Source organism: Falco biarmicus, chromosome 1 (genome assembly GCF_023638135.1).
Source record: "Falco biarmicus isolate bFalBia1 chromosome 1, bFalBia1.pri, whole genome shotgun sequence".
NCBI lineage: Eukaryota > Metazoa > Chordata > Aves > Falconiformes > Falconidae > Falco > Falco biarmicus.
In genome coordinates, this window is record NC_079288.1 from 209,513 (window position 1) to 227,887 (window position 18,375).

Consider the following 18,375-nt stretch of genomic DNA (forward strand, 5'->3'; position numbering starts at 1 on the left):
CCGCGAGCCCGCATCCGACAGGTGAAACCCTTAAAGGGGCCGCGGCCCGTCTCCCCTGCTGTCGGCGCACCGGTTGGCGGTGTGGGCGGGGTGGGACTGCGGGGCTCTCGCCGCCTGTGGGGCCCGGCCGCGCTCGCTGGGGCGGCCTCCCCCGCGGGTCAGTGCTGCCCGGGTGCGGCCGCCGCCGCCTTCCGGAGCGCGGCGGCCGCCGCCGGCCGCTGCGGCGCGGGGAGAGGGCGGCCGGGCTCCCGGAGCCGCTCGGCTGCCCGCGGGGCCATGAGGCGGCCGCGCAGTGCGGCGGGGGCCGGCAGGGCTGCAGCATGAGCGGCTCCTGCCTGGGGCTGCGCAGGGCCTGCTTCCTACTGTCCCTCGGCGCCGCCGCCCTCCTGCTGTTGCTGCTGCCGCGGGGTCAGCCCCCCGCCGCGCCCCGCCGCCGCCCGCCGCGCCCCGCTGGGCCTAGCGGGCCGCCGCGGGCGGCCACCGGGGGCAGCGGCCTGCCCGGCACACGGGCGGGCTCCCGCGGGGGGCCGGGGACCGGCGGCCGCGGCGGGGGCCTGGGCGGCAGCCCGCAACCTGCGCGGAGAGGCCGCCCGACGGCCCGGGAGAGCCTGGAGCTGAAGGACATCTTCATTGCCGTGAAGACCACGCGGAAGTACCACCGCAGCCGGCTGGACCTGCTGCTGCAAACCTGGATCTCCCGGGCCAGGGGGCAGGTGAGGCCTCGGCGGCAGGCCGGGGGCTGCGGACCTGGGTCTGGGCCTGCCTCCCAGGAAGCTCACGGCCGCCTGAGCTAGTCAGTGGCCGGCAGGGCTCAGTGGTCCCAGCAGAAGGTTTGCTGGCTTTTGTGTCACTGGAAAATAGTATGTGGTACTGAAAGAGCCCCTGTGCTGATGCGTCTAAGCCAGTGTTTTGGTGCAAGTAGTTTGGCAACTTTAGGTTTTTTTCCACAAAACACCATAGAACTCATTCCCTTGTTTGGGAATTTCAGTCTGTCCAAGCATGTTAACACAATTTTGTCCAGCAGCTGGGACAAGGCAGTGTTACCACATGGCACTTCCCACTGGCTTTTATTCTTTCCTTCTAGCTTGCTTGACAGCTTGGAGGACTCCTAGCCAGGGAGAAGAGTTGAAGCTGCAGGGGGAGGTACTCTGAGAAAGACAGTCGTTCCTGTCTGGAGATTGGTTGACTGTACCCTGAGATGAGGAGAGTAAAATCTTGGATGCTTTACTGAGTTGAGGCTCTCCTGGTTTGCAATACGAAACCTTATCAAATAAGGCAAGGGCTGAAGTTGCTGGGGTTCTGTCCACCACCAATCCCTACCCTACTCCCAGCAGCTACTGTGAAATAAACTAGCCAGACAGAACATTCAGAATTCTGACTGCAACTGAGCAAAATCAAAATTAGTTTCTGAAATTCCTAAATGTGAACACACTGCTTTTGTCTCCCACAGACGTTTATATTCACAGACTGGGAGGATCGGGAGCTACGCCTGAAAGCAGGTAAGCTGTGTACCATAGGCACATACTGTGTCTTATAACTGAGGTTTGTTTCTGTTGTGCTTTCCCTAGAAATCCTTATTTCATGCTGTACAAGCAGTTAGGGAAGTTAAGGTGGAGGAAACGGAGAAAACTTCTCCTTTCACAGGAGAATATGCTGTTCCTATTACCACCTGGACAAGATGCCTGGAACTTCCTGAATACAGGGTTCACCTACTTCCTTCTCATTAGTAAGCTTAAGTCTATCTGGTCCAAAGTTATATTAGGTGTTTCCTTTGCATACAGTCTCATGGCACTATTTATATACCCTGCACTCACACATTTGTATGTACTCTACAGCTTGCATGCCATATGCATAACCCATGAGCCCTGCCTGTCCTACAGTTTGCTCTTACATGTGTGCACCATATGCACTTCAGATGTACAGTATTAGTGCCAAATATGCACTTCTTTGTAGTCTCTTTTTTTTGGACTACACATGCTTCTCAAACCTGAAAGGGATGATCTTTGTATTTTTCTAGGGGATCATATGATCAACACCAACTGTTCTGCTGTCCATACCCGGCAAGCTCTCTGCTGCAAGATGTCTGTGGAATATGATAAATTCCTGGAATCTGGGCAAAAGTAGGTGAAACACATTGTTCTGATTGACTTTGTTTCTTCCACTTCTGTGTTCGCAGGAAACTTGAGTAACCTCCTCTGCTCCAGTAAGGGATGCAATATTAGCTAAAATGTGGTGACAAGCATGGGGAAGGGAGCACAGCATGAAGCAGAGTTGATAAATAAGTATCATCTGAGAGGTGGAAAGGATGATCACCTAAAGGGGACTGTTAATTTCAGCTTCTTTCCAAAATTAGGATCTGTGGGTGCTTTCAGCTTCCAAATTCTGTCATTCAGGACAATTGGGAAATACATTCTGCTCCAAGGCTGAAAGACTGAGGCTCAGCTGTAAACATGTAACTCATTTTTTTGTCACTGCTCTGCATTAACTTTCTTAATTTTTGTTTGAAGATGGTTTTGCCATGTGGATGATGACAACTACGTCAACCCTCAGACTCTTCTGCATCTCTTATCTGCCTTCTCACACAGCCAGGATGTTTATGTGGGACGACCGAGTCTGGACCATCCCATTGAAGCAGCTGACCATGTCCAAAGTGATGGATCAGTAAGCAAACTTTGCAGTTAGTCTGAGACATGCTGACCACCTAAGCTTTTAAAACCTTGAGAGTTCATAGGATTCCCCCCGAGAAACAAGTGATTTAATCTGCAGACAATGAACCTGGCACTGATCACTTTCAGAGACAGGGTGCTGGGTTAAATGAACCTTTGATCTACCTCATATGCATATGTACAACAGAATTTGTCTGTTTCTTGTCCTTTACTTACCTGTGTTGGTGATCTCCCTCATGGTAAGGTGAGTAGGGCCTCCCCGCCTTGACTCTTCCTTTTCCTTTAGTGGTTTTGGTGGAAGTGTTCCTTGTTTTGGGTTTGGTTTGTTTTGAGAGTGGTATCACAGTGTCAGCATCTTGAACCAACCTCAGATGGGTGACAAAAGCTTTCTTGGTATATAAAGCATTTCCAGTACTGAGTGGTTACTAGGTTTTCAAGAAGTGGAAGCAAATATACCTCTGTCATGCTAAAGGACAAGTTCTCACTAGGCTGCCTGTACTGACAGGCCTAAAGAGAAATCAGTTCACTGGCCAGCAAGTCAGTTACAAAGCAGCGTGTTAGGGAAGACTGCACAACAAAGTAGTCTTCTTGGTCCATTAGTTGGTTTGGCTCCATGTCCACCTTTGATTTCCACAGGAACACTGAGCTGGCTGTGACCTTTGGCTAGAATGACCAGGGGACAGATGGAATTGGGTAGGAGTAGGACTGTAGTGTTACGTTTCATGTGTGCTGCCTCAGTTGTGCTAATGTGATGGTTCACCTGGTGTCATTTCCAGGATAGAGTTTCATTTGGGAGAAAAGCTAGGTGGGCTTTCAGCAGCCTAAAGAAATAGGAATTAATCTGTAATCTTGTTCTGACTCAAGTGCAGTATGTGATATCCAGTAGAACCTCAAGTTTCCTTCCCTACCCAGCCAAATGGAAAAAGCTGATTATCAGTAACTACTATGTGTTTTTTTTCTTGTTGCTCTTCAGAAGACAACCGTGAAATTCTGGTTTGCCACAGGTGGAGCAGGGTTCTGTATCAGCAGAGGTCTTGCCCTGAAGATGAGTCCCTGGGCCAGGTAAACACTTTTCCTAGCTAAACTCCACCAATATGTGTTTGGTAGTCTTTAAAGCATATTTCGTCTTGTCTCCTATGCTCTGTCTCACAGCCTGGGCAACTTCATCAGTACCGCAGAAAGAGTGCGTCTTCCTGATGACTGCACTATCGGCTATATCATTGAAGGGCTGCTGGAGGTAAAGCTGCTGCACAGCCCTTTGTTCCATTCCCACCTGGAAAATCTGCAGAGACTACAAGGCGAGTCTGTGCTGCAGCAGGTAGGCCTAAGGCTCATGTTCAGTTCCTGAAATTACACGTCAGTCTGATCAGAAAGAGTACTCCCCTTAGACTTAGCGCTCTTCAGCAAAGAAGGATGTCTACAGAGTTGCTCAGAGCTGTGTCCTGTCCAGTTCCTTCATTTAGGTAAAAAGTGTACTTTCTGCTCTAGCCAGTTAGGTCCTATAGCTGTCCCCTCCTTTGGGGACACATTCTGCTATGTTAAGGTGGTGTTCCCCATCTCCTTCTAAACGCTGACTTTCTATGAGTCCCTGTAGCAGCAAGTGTAGGAGGCAGTATTTAGTTTGCCTGCCATGCAGGAAAGTATTTCTATCTTTGCCCAGGAGTCTCAGTCTTAATTCGTGCTGTTCAAAGACTAGTTTCACAGCTATAGCAAGTACCCCTTCAATAACTAAGACACAGTTTAAATGTTTGATCATTTTTAAGATTAACTTGTCTGAATCTCCAGAAACTTAATCAATGTTTCTTAGGAAAAATCAAGTAGTTTTTTAATTGCTGGGATACCTTTTTACTTACGGGCAGTAGATGGAGCCATAAGGCTATCCGGAAGCTTTGTCTGCACTTCTTGAAAAACAAGTGCGGTTTTGCCCCTACAAACTGTTTGGTTATATTTCCTGGCAATTCTATTAGGCAGCAGAATTGTACGCTTAGGGCCAAATTCCAGTGTGATGTAATCTCCTTCATGTCAGTGAATGTAACTGTAGGCTGAACACAGCCTTTCAGGGGTGATCATTGTGTCCCTGAGACTGTAACAGCTAACCCAAAATCTACAATTAGAAAGAACTTATATTTTCTTTTATATTTTCTTTTTTATTTTATCTTGTACCTGGCACCTGAAAATTTCTTAATACAGTGCTTGTGTGGAAGAATAACAGAGAGTTGGAGTTCCAGGGGTCTAAATTTTGTTGCCGGGTTTGTCACCTGGCAGTACTTTGCATGCTGTCTAACATCCAAACGTTTCTGCTTTCTCTCTGTGCTAAGACACTACTCTTGCAGACTTCAGGCAATGGCTGGTGAGGATGAACATATGTCATTTAGTGAAGGTACAGACTTTAACAGGATTAATGCCTTTACAAAGCTTACAGTTGTAACTCATCTTGTCCTTCAGGGCAATGCAACTTTCAGCTCCTTCATTTATTCTTCCACATTGCCTTTAGATGAGCAGCGGTCCATTTGATAGCTACTATTCAGTGCCAATACTGCTTATGTAAAAACTAACCACAGTTTTTCAGATGTGATCCACTGTTCAGATTAGACAGGGTCCTTGAAGTCTTTCTGCATACCTCATTAATAGTCCTGCTATCCCCGCTCTCTTTTCTGCACTAGTGTTACAATTTCTGAATATTTATTTGCTTTTACAGGTAACCTTGAGTTACGGGGACCCTGAGAACAAACACAATGTTGTGAGTGTGGGAGGAGTGTTTGGCCTTCAGCAAGATCCAACGCGGTGAGTGTCCACTTCCAAAACAAGATCTCCCTACCTTGTTCGTGTTTATCAACTGCAGAATGATCAAACCCACTAATGGGGATATTTTCTCATGTCACTGTGCCAGAGGCAGGTAGACCCACTCTCTCAGCTCCACTAGACTGCTGTACATCCAATGCCAGTATGTTCCTTGTATGGAGAATTCTAGTCTTAACTTTTTTTTTTCTTCTTCATAGATTTAAATCTGTCCATTGTCTGCTCTATCCTGACACTATTTGGTGCCCTGCTAAGAAGATGTCCTAACTCTTGACTGGTTGTTGATGCCTGTATCTTACCTCGTTTGTGTAAGACAGGAGTTGTTGTGGACTTTTGGGTTTGGGTTTGTTTTTTTTTTTTTTTTTTTCCTTTTCTGGGAGACAACCAGAGGCATCTACAAAGGAGGCAGACTCTATTTACAAAAACAGAGGTGTGGTTTGTTCAGCTGCAGCCTGGGGCATTCCAAGAAGAATCTTTGTTCTTTTGTCCAGTGGCTCTTTGTAAAACGACTGCAGTCATACTTGTGTAAGTCACTTTACGCTTTCGTCTGTCATGTGAATCTGTGCTTGGATACATCCTAGGCAAATGCAGCGCTGGGAATGACAGCATTCTTACTGCTGTTAGAGGCCATTGTCTTGAAGCTGGAGTGCCGTAGAAGACTGTAGTCCCCATGGTGACAAGAGAGGGGAAGTTTTCATTCACCTTTCTTGGGAACAGTATTACTTAAGAGCTTCTGTGGCCTGCCATATTAAAACCCCACCTGTGGGCCAGAATAGGGTCTGTTTGGAAACACCAGAAATCCTGGAATCACTAGGGTAAACGAGGCTGAAAGCCTTTGTCATGGGGAAAACCCTGTGTTAAGGGTAAGCTCATTCAGGACTGGATAAGTTGCTTACAGTGTGCATTCTCTCCTGTAGTCCATGTGTACCTCCCATGGAGGTGTTTGTCAGACTTGGTGCTCTTACCAGCTGAATTGCAGTAGCTGTTGATTATAATGGTGGTCTGCCAGGTCCAAGACTGTTCCCTTGATATTTGATACTGAAGAAATATTTGCCAGACTAGATGGTAATCATTTCTCCTGCTTTGCCCACAGCAGGTAGTATGAGCCAGAGCATGCTCACTGGTCAATGAAATGTGCCCTGTGTCTGAAGTTGTGCTGTATCTTTTGCTGCCTGTGAGGCAGGAGGAATGCTAGATAGCTGTAATGCCCCAAGGAAGTTTTCAATGGTATAATTTGAGGACCTTTAATTGTATGATTGTGGTTACTCCACTTCAGCTTCTTCAGATAAACTTATGATTACCTTAAGGACTAGATCAGTGGTTATTTTTACTCTACTTCTTCACGTTTCAGTAAATAGTTCACCCCATCAGTAAAATGCAGACTGCACACTCACACAAAGGCAGAAGTTCAATGCTGTAGCAGTATCACCTGCTGCTGCTTTTTAAATAAGCTTAGTTTTGAAAGTGGAAGAAATGGGGCTCCATACACTTCCTTTCCTGTTAGCCCAAATTTCGGCCATATGCAATCCCTACCTGACATGAAGAACAGCATAAAAAAAAACAACTTTGCAAAACCACTCTTTCACAAAGTCTTCAGCAAATACTTGCTGGTTTAGTGCTAAAGTCTGAGACGGAATTAAGAGGAGAATAATAGAGTGACATTGCATAACCTGGAATGATGATTAATGGCTAGAATGTGGACCTAGAAAAAGTTTCAGATTTCTAAATAGCTGTGCTGAGCTGTACTGTGGACTTCAGCTAGTTGCTTAACTTCCTGCTGTTTGAAAAGTGGTGTAATGTAAGCAAATGCCTGCAGTGTATTCAAGTATGAAATTTAGCAGAGGTGTCAGCCTCCTGAAACACACTGTTCCCCGCACTCTATTTTTAACACAAACCTTTCAGCATTTACCTGGGTACACTGTTCTCTCTGCATGATTCTAGTGAATTCCAGTGAGAAGCAAACAAGCTGAGTGCTACTTACTGCAGCTCGTTCTTAAATTTCTCCTTTCCTTCTTATCTACTGAAGTGGCTATGAGGTACGGGAATAAGAATGTGCAGGCAATTGGATCTAAGTCCAGCTAGTACAGTGGCTGTTCTGTGACAAGTACACCTGTAACACAGACAGCCTGTTACAGAAAACAGGGGGACTTGTGGAACAGTGGGTTGTGGTATGTTCTACCTCTGTATTGGGTCTTCTGCTCACTAGAGCTGAGGCATCCTATGGTTTAATGATTTGTTGTTAATTGCTCTGGAGATTCCTGGTATCTATATAAGTACTTTAAAAACAAAACAAGAACACTGGTTATGCTCTTGTTTTCAACCTCCTGTAGCAGAAAGCTGTGAAACTTCATGAGTTCTTGATGAGATTTTTGTCTTCGAACACTGATAGTGAGCTATCCTCTTGGAGCTTTTCTTCCCCTTTCACTAGTAGCAGCCCCTTGTAAGGTACCATAGACAGCATGGACTGGGCAGTGATTATGTGGCAAACTGCAGTTCAAAAAGGACACTGCTTTTTATGGATGGTAGCAAAACCAAGTAGTAGAAAGTTTCACACTGTAGTCACTGGTCACCCAAACTAGGTGTGCCAAAGAGGCAGTATGCTCTGAGTTGGCAGGGCATTTACTAAACTGGAAAAGGACTACATTCTCCTGCATGGCAATAGGGAACCGTTCCATGTGTCCAAGCTTCTTTTTAAGGTTTCTTGTGTTGACAATGCAGTAGGCTGTGTGGATATATCAGGATGCAGCTTTTTAATCAAGCTACAGTTTCACACTTAAAGTGATTCTATAAAATAAATATTTAAATATGTCAAAAGCTGTGTTTTGTCATGTTATGGACCATAAACCTTCCTGTCAGGCTGTTGTGATGCCAAATGGCCAAAACCCACATGTGTTACATGACTTTACTGTTCAGGGGAACAAATATGGATGTGATGGATCATTGCAGATGATGACTTAAGAGTGAAGTAGAAGAACTAAAATAAGGAGTAAGTTAATTGTTGTTAACTTGTCTTAGCACTTCTGTTTCTGCACTTACTAAATGTGCCATAGAAGCTCTTAAATTTAGGAAAAGCAGTAGTGGGCTGGGCTGGGTAGCAGCACAGACAGGCCTGTTGGCAGGGGGCTGCCCTGGCCTTGTGCAGTGCCGTTACCGGTGGCCCCGGGCTACCCCTGCCCCGTTCCGTCGAGCCTTCCAGCGCATGGCCGCTGTGGCTGGGGCGATGACAGGGCCGCGAGCAGGCGGGGCCGGCTGCCGATGTGCCAGGCACCGACGGAGCAGGGCGGCCGGCGGGCTCCAGCAGTCGCCATCAGGGCCTCCAGCAGCCGCCAGGGCCGGTCTTGCCCCCCGCGGTGAACAGCCAGGTCGCCGTGGCCTCCCGCTTCGGCCCTTCGGTGAGACTCGGAGCCCGGAAAATTAACCTCTACGTGCCCGCCCCTGGCCGGGGAACCGGGGCGGCTTCTCGCCGCGACCCCCAGGGAGGCCCAAGCCCACTCCTCCCGGCAGGTGTCTCAGTCGAGGAGCAGCGCCCAGGCCCCGCCGCTAGGCCCGCCCCGCTCCCGGGCACCGCCCAGCCCGCAGCCCGCAGCATGGAGTCGCACCTCAGCTTCCGCGGCCGCCGGGCCCTGGTGACTGGGGCCGGCAAAGGTGGGCGGCCGGGGGGGACCAGGCCGGGCCGGGCCGGGGGGCCGGGGCTGACGCCGTCTTCCCGCAGGGATCGGGCGCGCCGTGGCCGTGGCGCTGAGCAAGGCCGGGGCCCGCGTCACCGCGCTGAGCCGCACCGCGGCGGACCTGGAGAGCCTCGTGCGAGAGGTACCGGCCGCCCCGGCCCGACCCCGGGGCGCCCGGCAGTGACCTCCCCTGCCCCCTCCCTCCCCCCCCCCCCCCCCCCCCCCCCCCCCGGTAACCCTCAGCCGGGCCCCCTCCGGCGCCCCGCCCCACGGAGGCCGCCCTCCCCGCAGTTCCCCGGCATCGAGGCCCTCTGCCTGGACCTGGCCGACTGGGAGGCCACGGCGGCGGCGCTGGGCGCGGCGGGGCCCTTCGAGCTGCTGGTGAACAACGCGGCCGTGGCCGTGCTGCAGCCCTTCCTGGAGGTGACGCGGACGGCCCTGCAGCGGTGAGTTCCCGGCCCGCGGAGAGGCGCGGGCTGCTGCGCCTTGGCAGAGCCGTGGCCGCCGAGCCCGCGGCGGAGCCTCCCAAAACCTGGTCTCCCAGGAGAGGAAAGGGAGCGGGCAGCGGCGCCCACCGTTCCACTCGCGGCTGTGTGCTGGTCTCTGCGCCCTGTTCACCCTGTCACCGCCCCAGGAGAGCGCGCCCAGCGCTGGCCATTGCGGTAACGGCATAACCAGAGCCTGCCCATCTGTGGGGCAGAGGTGAGGGGCACAGGCCACCCAGCCGCCACAGCACAGAGGGGCTTTTTGCTGCTCCTCACACCGGGCTCCCCATCTGGCCCCGACTCGGTCTCTGCTAAGTTGAGAGACCGTTGTCAGACAAATCGGATATAGAGAAGATGAAGCCAGGTAAGGCAGTAAAAAACTGTCACGGTGGGAAATTAAATTTGCTTACTGCAACAACATGATATTTTTTTTTCTCTCAGAAGACCTGTAGTTCCAGTTCAGGGGGTAAACTTTAGGATACAGGATATGGTGAGTCTCCTTCCTCTGAGAAGGTGGGTCATGCTTTGACCCTACATCAAGAATGGCTGTTGTGGGTCTATAATAAGGGATTCATTTGTGACTAGAACGTAAAATGTACGGATTCTACTAAGGCTGTTCCACAGAACTAGCAGGTAAAAGCCTGACCAAGGAAGGAAGGATGATGTGGCAGAGGAAGAAAAGCTGCTTCTACCTATCTTACAGCTACTTTAAAACTGCATGAAAAGTTTGATTGACTGAAGAGTCACTGGCCAAGGCCCAGGGGTTACTGTTTAATAGAGGAATTATGTTAGTCTGCTAAAGAACAGAGTCCTGCTAGAAATGTGATGATACACGAGTGCACCTGCAAATCCCCCCTGCACACTAAACTAGCTTTTATTGCCAAAAGCATGCCTAGCCATTCCTGCTAGCCAGTTGGCTTGGTGTTTCTGTCCACATTCTAGAGTATCACCAGTGTTTCCAGGATAACAGCAGCACTTGTCCTCTGCTGCCTTCCAAAACAACTGCTCTCTGGCCTGGCCTCCAACCATCCGTAACTTTTAAATTTGATTTATTTGTAGGTCTTTTGATGTGAATTTTGGAGCTGTGCTTCACATTTCCCAGGTGAGGAAGAATTGTCATTGCAGTTGTCTCCTCGAGCACCAGTGACTGCATTGTTCTGCACAGCAGAGATAAGTGTCTCTGTGGGGGCTAAAGGGACTGCAATCCAGAGTTAACCTGACAATTTGTATGTACGGCCCCTCCGCTCTCTGGCTTTGACTCACTCTTCTAAGTGGGAGGCAGTGAGGACTTACCTCCTCTGGATGTTTTTGATCTTTTGGCTACCATAACACCCCAGCAAGATTCCTGCTGAATGAAATGATGATTTCTCCTATTAAGATTCTGGCATCCCTTTTTTGTTTGTTTGCTCCCCACCCTGTCCCCCCCAGATTGTTGCTCGACAGATGATTGCACACGGGGTGCCAGGTGCTATCGTAAACGTCTCTAGCCAGGCATCTCAGCGTGCTCTGCAGGATCATGCTGTTTACTGTAAGTATGTGTAGCTTTAGCAGTGCTCCTCTTGTTTTTGACTAGCCAGAGACCCACAGCCACCAAAGCTGCCAGCTGCCAGTTCTGGGCAGTGAAATACTTCTGTGCGTTCCAGATCAGGTGCTATGCACTTACATGCCTCCTGTTCTTCCCTTCTCTTGAAGGTTCCACAAAAAGTGCTTTGGATATGCTGAGCAAGGTAATGGCAATGGAACTGGGACCCCACAAGGTAGGATTCTTGCTGAGAGAGAGAAAAGCATCAAAGCTGAACCTCTTAGAGTGCATTTCCTCTCAGAGCAGTCTAGTTAGATTGTTTGCTGCTCTTGGTCCCAGATTAGGGTGAACACTGTGAACCCCACAGTGGTTATGACTGACATGGGGAGAATTAACTGGAGTGACCCTCAGAAATCTGCTGCCATGATTAATCGGATTCCACTGGGAAAGTTTGCAGGTCAGTGGTGTAAATTTGTTGCCAGCCTGGTCTCTTTCGTCATATCCAAGCCTTACCTCTAACTGCCATCACAGCCACAAATACCTTGCTGCTTTTGTGGGCAGTCACAGCTCTGCTGAATGGCTGTGACTGAATTCCCAAGGGATTTGTTGAGGACAGGGGAAGAAGTCAACCTCATCTGCCCCCTTCTACAGCCTTCTCATCTTAGGACAACTGAAATGCACTTACTGTACTGTTCATAAATATGACTGGGAGGGGACCATAGGTGCTTGCTGTGAACTAAGTATCATTTGATCACAACAAGGACTTTCTGATGTCTAGTTCCCAGCCACACTGTCCTGTGCACTGCATCAAGCGGAGTTTGGGGGCAGAGATTTTTCCCTGCTCCAATTACACATAGAGGTCAAAGGCATACCTTTGGGGATGCTTGTTTTTCTAGTATGATTTGAGGGGTGCATTAGATGTTCTCTGTGTTTGATTCCAGAGGTGGATGATGTGGTGAACAGCATTCTCTTCCTGCTGAGTGATAAGAGTGCTATGACAACTGGCAGCTCACTGATGGTTGATGGGGGATTTCTTGTCTCCTAAGATGACATCTGTATTTCACACCTGGCCTTGTCATACTAGTACTGCATAGATGTAAACTCAATAGAAAACAGTGACACAGACCCAGTCCTGCTGGAGAAGAGGGACAGCAGGGCTGGAACCTGTATGAGAAGTGAGGCAGAAAATTACCTTTAGAAGGCTGCTATGTAATAAAGCTCACATACGCCGTCATGGAGAATGTTTATTGCACCAAATAAGGTTTTATCTCGTCACTCTACATGATGATTAGAAATTGGACCTGTCTTTCTTCCAACCCTGTTCCCCCCCCACAACCCTTCAGAAGCTCTCCCTATTCCATCCAAATCTATAGAGCCCACCTGCACTTTAAGTGGGAAGGGAAAGAAGAAGTTAGCAGACTCCTCATTGCTTCCTTTGCTGTCTTTAGTAGAAAAAAAACAAAACAGAGGCAACAACCACAGCCCTGCTCTGCAGAGACTGGATCTGGGGGGGAGGGGGGAGGCGCTGCTAAGGACTGATGCGGGGGAGCAGCACCACGCTGTCCTAGGGTTTGCACACACGAAAAGGCAAATACATTGATTGCACAGAGCTGTTTCACTCACAGAATTTGGCTAGTACTCAGTAAAGCACCTAATGATTAGTTCTTCAGCTTTGTATCTCACTTACTTCCACCCCTTCCGGGGCTGGTTATGATTTCTTTTAACAGTCTCAGGCACGTATCTGCTAGAGCACCAGTTTGTTTACTATTAGCCACAGTAGGCTGGGCAAGGAGACCCTACCAGTCTCCCACGGCTCTTGTCATTCAGCACCACTCATACTAGCTCCCACCCCACTCCCACAAGGATCTCCACCACCTGTTTCACCTGCAGGTTGAAACCAGGTGTTTCCAGGACAGAATGAATGTCTCAGCCCTTTCAGCTCTGAGTTCAGGAGAGCCAAAACAGCCTGTTGCCCAAAGGAGCTACCTTGCCTTCCCCATAGTACCTCCCCTGGGGGCTGCACAGCCCCCAGCTAGTCTCCTGCCCCCGCTGCCCCTTCACATCAACACTGACGTTAAATCAAAGAGACATTTAAAAAACACTGACTTCGTACATGATGAAGGGCCCTACACATCCCAGCCCCCTCCAGAAACACCCAGCTAATATGCAATCTGTCAGAGGACGACAACATGCTGAGCCAGCACCTAGGCCACAGCCCTCAAAACACGGTACACTTTTTGCCAGGCTTCTTCACAGGCGGTGGGCAGAGCACAGCCCGGATGGCTTCATCAAACACCGTCTTCAAGCCCCGCTGTGTCAGGGCAGAGCACTCGAGGTACTTTACCGACCCTAGGGGAAAGAGAGCTCCAGCTCAACCACTCTGGTACTACCAGGACACGCTGTCCCTCACCCACTCCAAAACAAAAAGCTCAATGCCATAGAGATCTGCCAGCACATGAGACTCACCAATCTCCCGAGCCATGGCTAAACCTTGAGGGTAGGTGATGGGGGCCAGTTTCTTATCACGTAACCTTTCAATGGTGTCCTTATCATCCCTTAAGTCCAGCTTGGTGCCAACCAGGATGATAGGTGTATTTGGGCAATGGTGTCGGACCTCAGGGTACCACTGAAACAGAGAGGTGTGGTAAGAAAAGTAGCTGTAGCAGTAGATGCAACCACGAGGATGCATTTACTATCAGGAACAAGGATTTTGCTACTGTCTGACATGGTGGCAACACCTAAACAGGAGGCTTCCACCTACAGTTCTGAGTATGCTCTGCAGAATGAGATCAGTGCAGATGTAATAATAAAGGCACTGAGACATGGAATCATGACAGACAGTGCCAGCCAACTCTGCACACAGCACTTCCCTTAACTGTATTTTAGCTTCTAGGACATACCTTACCTCCTTTAAGATGCAGACTCAAAAAGGCAAAAACATAGGCCACAGAAGCCATGAATGAAAAGTAGGCCCCTCTTAAAACCTGCAGACTATGACCCTCCCTTATCAAAACAGGACTGCTAGAAATTTTGGGCTTGTAGGTGTGGTGCTGGGTGGGGCAGGGGACTTCACTGGTTCCTCCCTTCCACTCTCATCCAGAAGGAGAATACTTTACCTTGGCTCTGACATTCTCAAAGGAGGCTGGACTCACAAGGGAGAAGCAGATCAAGAAAACATCCTGTGCGGAAAAAAAGAGGGTCAGCCGTGTAGAGAGAAACAGCTAGACATAATGGAGGGAGGGTGGAGAGGGAGCCTTATAGAGGTCAACCTCCTCACACAAGCAAGGACTGTGGCTGTTAAATTCTTCCCCATTAACAGTGCTAAACCAGAGGAGGGAGGAACAGACTTTGAGCATATGACTTCTTCTTTTACAGTACTGGGGGCTCTGCATGTGAAGAGCCTGCGACCACAAATACCTTAACAGTGCTATACGCTTCACCCCTGGTAGGGGGGCCACGTAAGAATTGCTACAGCCAAGGAAATGCTGCTAGTGCAGCCCAACAGCAAGCTGTGCTGCTGAGAGAATGGGAATATGGAACATGGCTCGGCTGCATGGCAGCCCCACACCATTCCTTTCACTTGAGTCTCCCTATGGCACACATACATGTTCAAACACTTGTTATGAAGCAGGGACTAGAACAGGACCATCTCTTAGGAGAAATCCAGCTGTGACACTTCTTAACCAGAATAATGGCTGCAGCTGCAGGAAGTTAAGACTTTCCTCAAAGGAAAGAAGCCTGGCTGTCCTTGGGAGCCTCCGTGTCTCCAAGAGGGAGCAGTTACAAGCCAGTCCAAGCCCAGCACTCACCGTCTGTGGATAGGAAAGAGGCCGCAGTCGGTCATAATCCTCTTGCCCTGCTGTATCCCAGAGGCCTAGGTTCACTGGCTTTCCATCTACCATGACATTGGCAGAATAGTTATCAAACCTGCCAAGGAAGAGTCCCTATCAGTGACAGCCTTGTTGTGACCCACACATCTCTTTATACAAAATCCAATGGAGTGGTGAATCAGGAGAGGACACTGCCACACAGCTCCGGTAGGAACAGTCTGCCCTGGTCACATACACAGCCATACCACTAGCATCCTTCTCCTCTGTGAAGTCCACAGTCTGATCTGGGACAGCCTTCTCCTCACCTATAAAACCAGCTTTTACACACACATACATAGAGCAAAAAGCAACTGAAGCTCAAGGCTGTTACTCACACAGTGGGGATGTATTCTCCAGGAAAGGCATTTGTGGTGTAACTGATCAGCAAGCAGGTCTTCCCTACAGCTCTGCAGAGGATAAGAGCGAAAGGTGTAAAGAAGGGTACAGCAGGAAACACTGAGGCAGTAAAACTCGTCCCCCCACCCAAAAAAGCGATTAGCTGAAAAGTTATCCCATGAGAAAATGAACCTGTAGCAGGCTGGAATCCTCCAGCTGTCAGGAACCAGGCCTAAACTCACAATGTGCACCCTGCCTGAGCACTTACCTGATCCTGCTCTCTCCCACTACCACCGCCCCCCTCCCCGCCTCAGCCTCAGCAAAACATCAGGCAAAATATAGCTGTTCCAGGAACCAAAAGAGAGAAAGTAAGTTAGGATTCTGTGCTGGGCTCAACACATCCATAGTAACTTAGCAAAATGGGTAAACAACGAGGTGACAAAAAACCGTAGTGACATGGAATTATTCAAGCTTCTTCAGACATGGGAATTCAACATCAATAAATACAAAGGTGGAAAAATAAGTATCCATGAACAAAAATGAACTTTCAAATGGACCACTGTCAGTCTGGAAAGTGATCAATGTAGATCGCTCAAAATACCAGCTCAGGGCTTTGCTGAAAGCAGGTGGGATTGGTCAGTGCAGTGTTGGCAGCCGGCAGGGGTTGGGCCTGCCTGGCAATGGTGTAAGCATATCAACTTTAGTTAGCCCTATAGCATAAGGGAAAAGCTTAGTTATAAGAACAGAGGAGCATAAAAAACCTCTTTATCCCTGTGAAAGTTGCGAACTGCAGACAACCTTCCAGAGAAACAGATCGCAAGTGCCAGTGACAGGGCAAGCAGTTAGGTGCCTGAGGGAAGCTGTATAGCCACCAAAGATATGTACTCTCTACCAAAGCCTGTAACAGTGACATAAGGAAAGACTTCAGGAGTAAGCAAGAGGCCCCAGGGGACCCCGCAGTACTGCACCAGGCTGACTGATACAAAGCACAGTGAGAACCGCTATAGTAATCCACACAGCTTTTCCCCTGGACCAGATCCTCTCTTTTGGAGAACAAGGAGGTTGTACAAGGAACCGCACGCTGACCAGACCGACTTTCCTCCTGATCAGCAATCCCCCTACCACCAAACACAGAAGTCACGCAATTCACAAAAAAGACACACATCTATGAAGCAGTGTTTCAGTATCAGAGTTCATTTAGCCTCTGCACTGTCAATTTGATCTTATAGCCAAAGACCGGACTGCAAACGTTCAGCCGAAGCCCATCTCCAACATGCTGCGCTCCCAGTCATTGCTCTCCCCTCCTCAGTATGGCTGTGCTGTTTTGGTGGGTGGCTCTTTCTCCCGCTCCCCTCTGTACCCCCACAGGCTAGCACCTGGAAGGCCTTGCTCCAAATGTGTACTTGAGGGGGTGGCAAGCATGGGAAGATGGAAAGACCAGTTGCTGCCTAAGACCGCTTCACATTCAGTTCTCTGAATCTCATCTCTGTGCTTGCTGTGGCAATCAGAAAAGCAAATAGGAATTGTGAGGAAAAATACACAGGATAAGCTAGAAGTTACGAAGCATCATAAATCTACTGCATGCCTGCATCTTGCATGCAGACGTGTTCCCAGAAAAAGGCACATAGGAAAAGCCTACAGACAGCAAACAGGATGACAAGAGGCACACGGTGCAACCAGAAACAGCATCGTGTGTCAACTCAGAGCACAAACAACAAAAGGAGATGTAAGAGAACCCTGCGAACGTCTAGGCTTTGAGGGAGGGTTTTATAGAGGGCCACACTCGGATGACGAAAAATAGCGGGGCACGGGCACCACAGGCAGCAAGGGGGCAGGCCGCGGCCTCCACGAAGCGGCGACGGTTCCCAGAGTTTACCAACTTGAGGAGGGGGAGGGACGCGCCGGCCGCCGCCACAGCCCGCCCGGGCCCGGGCCGGCTCTCCTCTGCTAGGAGTCGCCGGCGCCAGCCGGGCCTCGCCTCGCCGCCCCGACAGCCGCCCGCCCCGGCTCCTCGCCCGCCGCCGGTGAGGGCTCGCAGCCTGGGCCCCCGCGGCGCCGCCGAGCGCCGCCCCCCCTGAGCCCCGCGACGCTCCGGGCCGGGCCGCGCCTCCCGCCGGCGGAGCTCGTCCCCCGGGCCGCGGGGCGGGGCCGCGCCGCGCCCTCCCTCCCCGCCGCACCGCTGGGCCCGGCCCGGCCCGGCCCCGCTTTGTGTGGCCCGCGGAAGCCCGGGGCCGCCCTGCCGCCCCCCGCGGCCGCCGCGCGCGCACTCACCCGTCGCCCACCACCACACACTTGATTGCCTGCATCTGCCCGCGATGGCGGCGCCGCCGCGACTCCGCCGCAGTGACAGCCCGCGCGGGCGGGGCGGGGCCGAGCCAAGCCGAGCCCAGCCGAGCGCGGCCGAGCCCAGCCGAGTCCTGCGGCGGGGGCGGGGCCACCGTGGCGTCGGGCGGGGTCTGCCGCCGGCCCGGCTCCGCGCCCGCCCCCGGGGGCCGCCGCAGCCCCACGGCAGCCTCATGGCCGCGGCCGGCGGGACCCCCCGCGAAGGGCGCTGGGAGGGAAAGGCGCAGCGCGAGTGTAGCGCCGTCCTGCCCACCTCCCCGCTGCAGCCAATCCCCCCTGCTCCTCCCGGCCCGAGCAGCCATCGGCCCGCTCCGGGGCCCGGCCGCTGGGCGCGCTGCGACGGCACCGCGGCGCTGCTCGGAAACTCGCACCCGCCAGGACGAGGCTTCGAAACCCGGCTGCATCTCACCTGCCCCGAGCTGCTGAGCAGCGAAGATACAGCAGCAAAACCCTGCACACGGGAGGCTTTTGGGTGCCGCCTCCTCTCCCGGTGCTCCGCCAGGGACAGCGACAACTCGTGTCGCGAGGAACAGGCTTTGCTCTTCCCTCCCCTGCTGCCCAGCACCCGCAGACCGCCGCGCTCAGCACCGGCTCCCTCCTCCCCGTGACTGCGCGCAGGTCCCCGGCTCTGTCGCCGCGGAGCCGCCACCTGCAGCCACACGCCGCACCCCCCTGTAACCACCCCCC

At 51.2% G+C, this 18,375-nt stretch overlaps 3 protein-coding genes across 3 annotated transcripts; 2 read left to right on the forward strand and 1 right to left on the reverse strand.

The window, feature by feature from the left end:
* The first annotated feature begins 97 nt into the window (after nt 1-97).
* On the forward strand, nt 98-8,279 carry RFNG (RFNG O-fucosylpeptide 3-beta-N-acetylglucosaminyltransferase). Its single transcript, XM_056330425.1, has 8 exons — nt 98-713; nt 1,451-1,499; nt 2,018-2,120; nt 2,508-2,661; nt 3,640-3,728; nt 3,819-3,984; nt 5,365-5,450; nt 5,666-8,279. The coding sequence occupies exons 1-8, from the start codon at nt 321-323 to the stop codon at nt 5,730-5,732; spliced, it is 1,107 nt and encodes a 368-aa protein (XP_056186400.1). The 5' UTR covers nt 98-320; the 3' UTR covers nt 5,733-8,279.
* A 391-nt stretch (nt 8,280-8,670) lies between these two features.
* DCXR (dicarbonyl and L-xylulose reductase) lies at nt 8,671-12,374 on the forward strand. Its single transcript, XM_056330697.1, has 9 exons — nt 8,671-8,857; nt 8,970-9,110; nt 9,178-9,275; nt 9,425-9,579; nt 10,678-10,720; nt 11,047-11,146; nt 11,311-11,375; nt 11,480-11,597; nt 12,082-12,374. Exons 1-9 carry the CDS (start codon nt 8,686-8,688, stop codon nt 12,183-12,185), a joined length of 996 nt encoding a protein of 331 aa, XP_056186672.1. The 5' UTR covers nt 8,671-8,685; the 3' UTR covers nt 12,186-12,374.
* Nucleotides 12,371-17,775, reverse strand: RAC3 (Rac family small GTPase 3). Its single transcript, XM_056330556.1, has 6 exons — nt 17,617-17,775; nt 15,345-15,416; nt 14,950-15,067; nt 14,257-14,319; nt 13,607-13,766; nt 12,371-13,489 (listed from the first exon to the last, which is right to left on the reverse strand). The coding sequence occupies exons 1-6, from the start codon at nt 17,649-17,651 to the stop codon at nt 13,359-13,361; spliced, it is 579 nt and encodes a 192-aa protein (XP_056186531.1). The 5' UTR covers nt 17,652-17,775; the 3' UTR covers nt 12,371-13,358.
* Between the last annotated feature and the right edge of the window lie 600 nt (nt 17,776-18,375).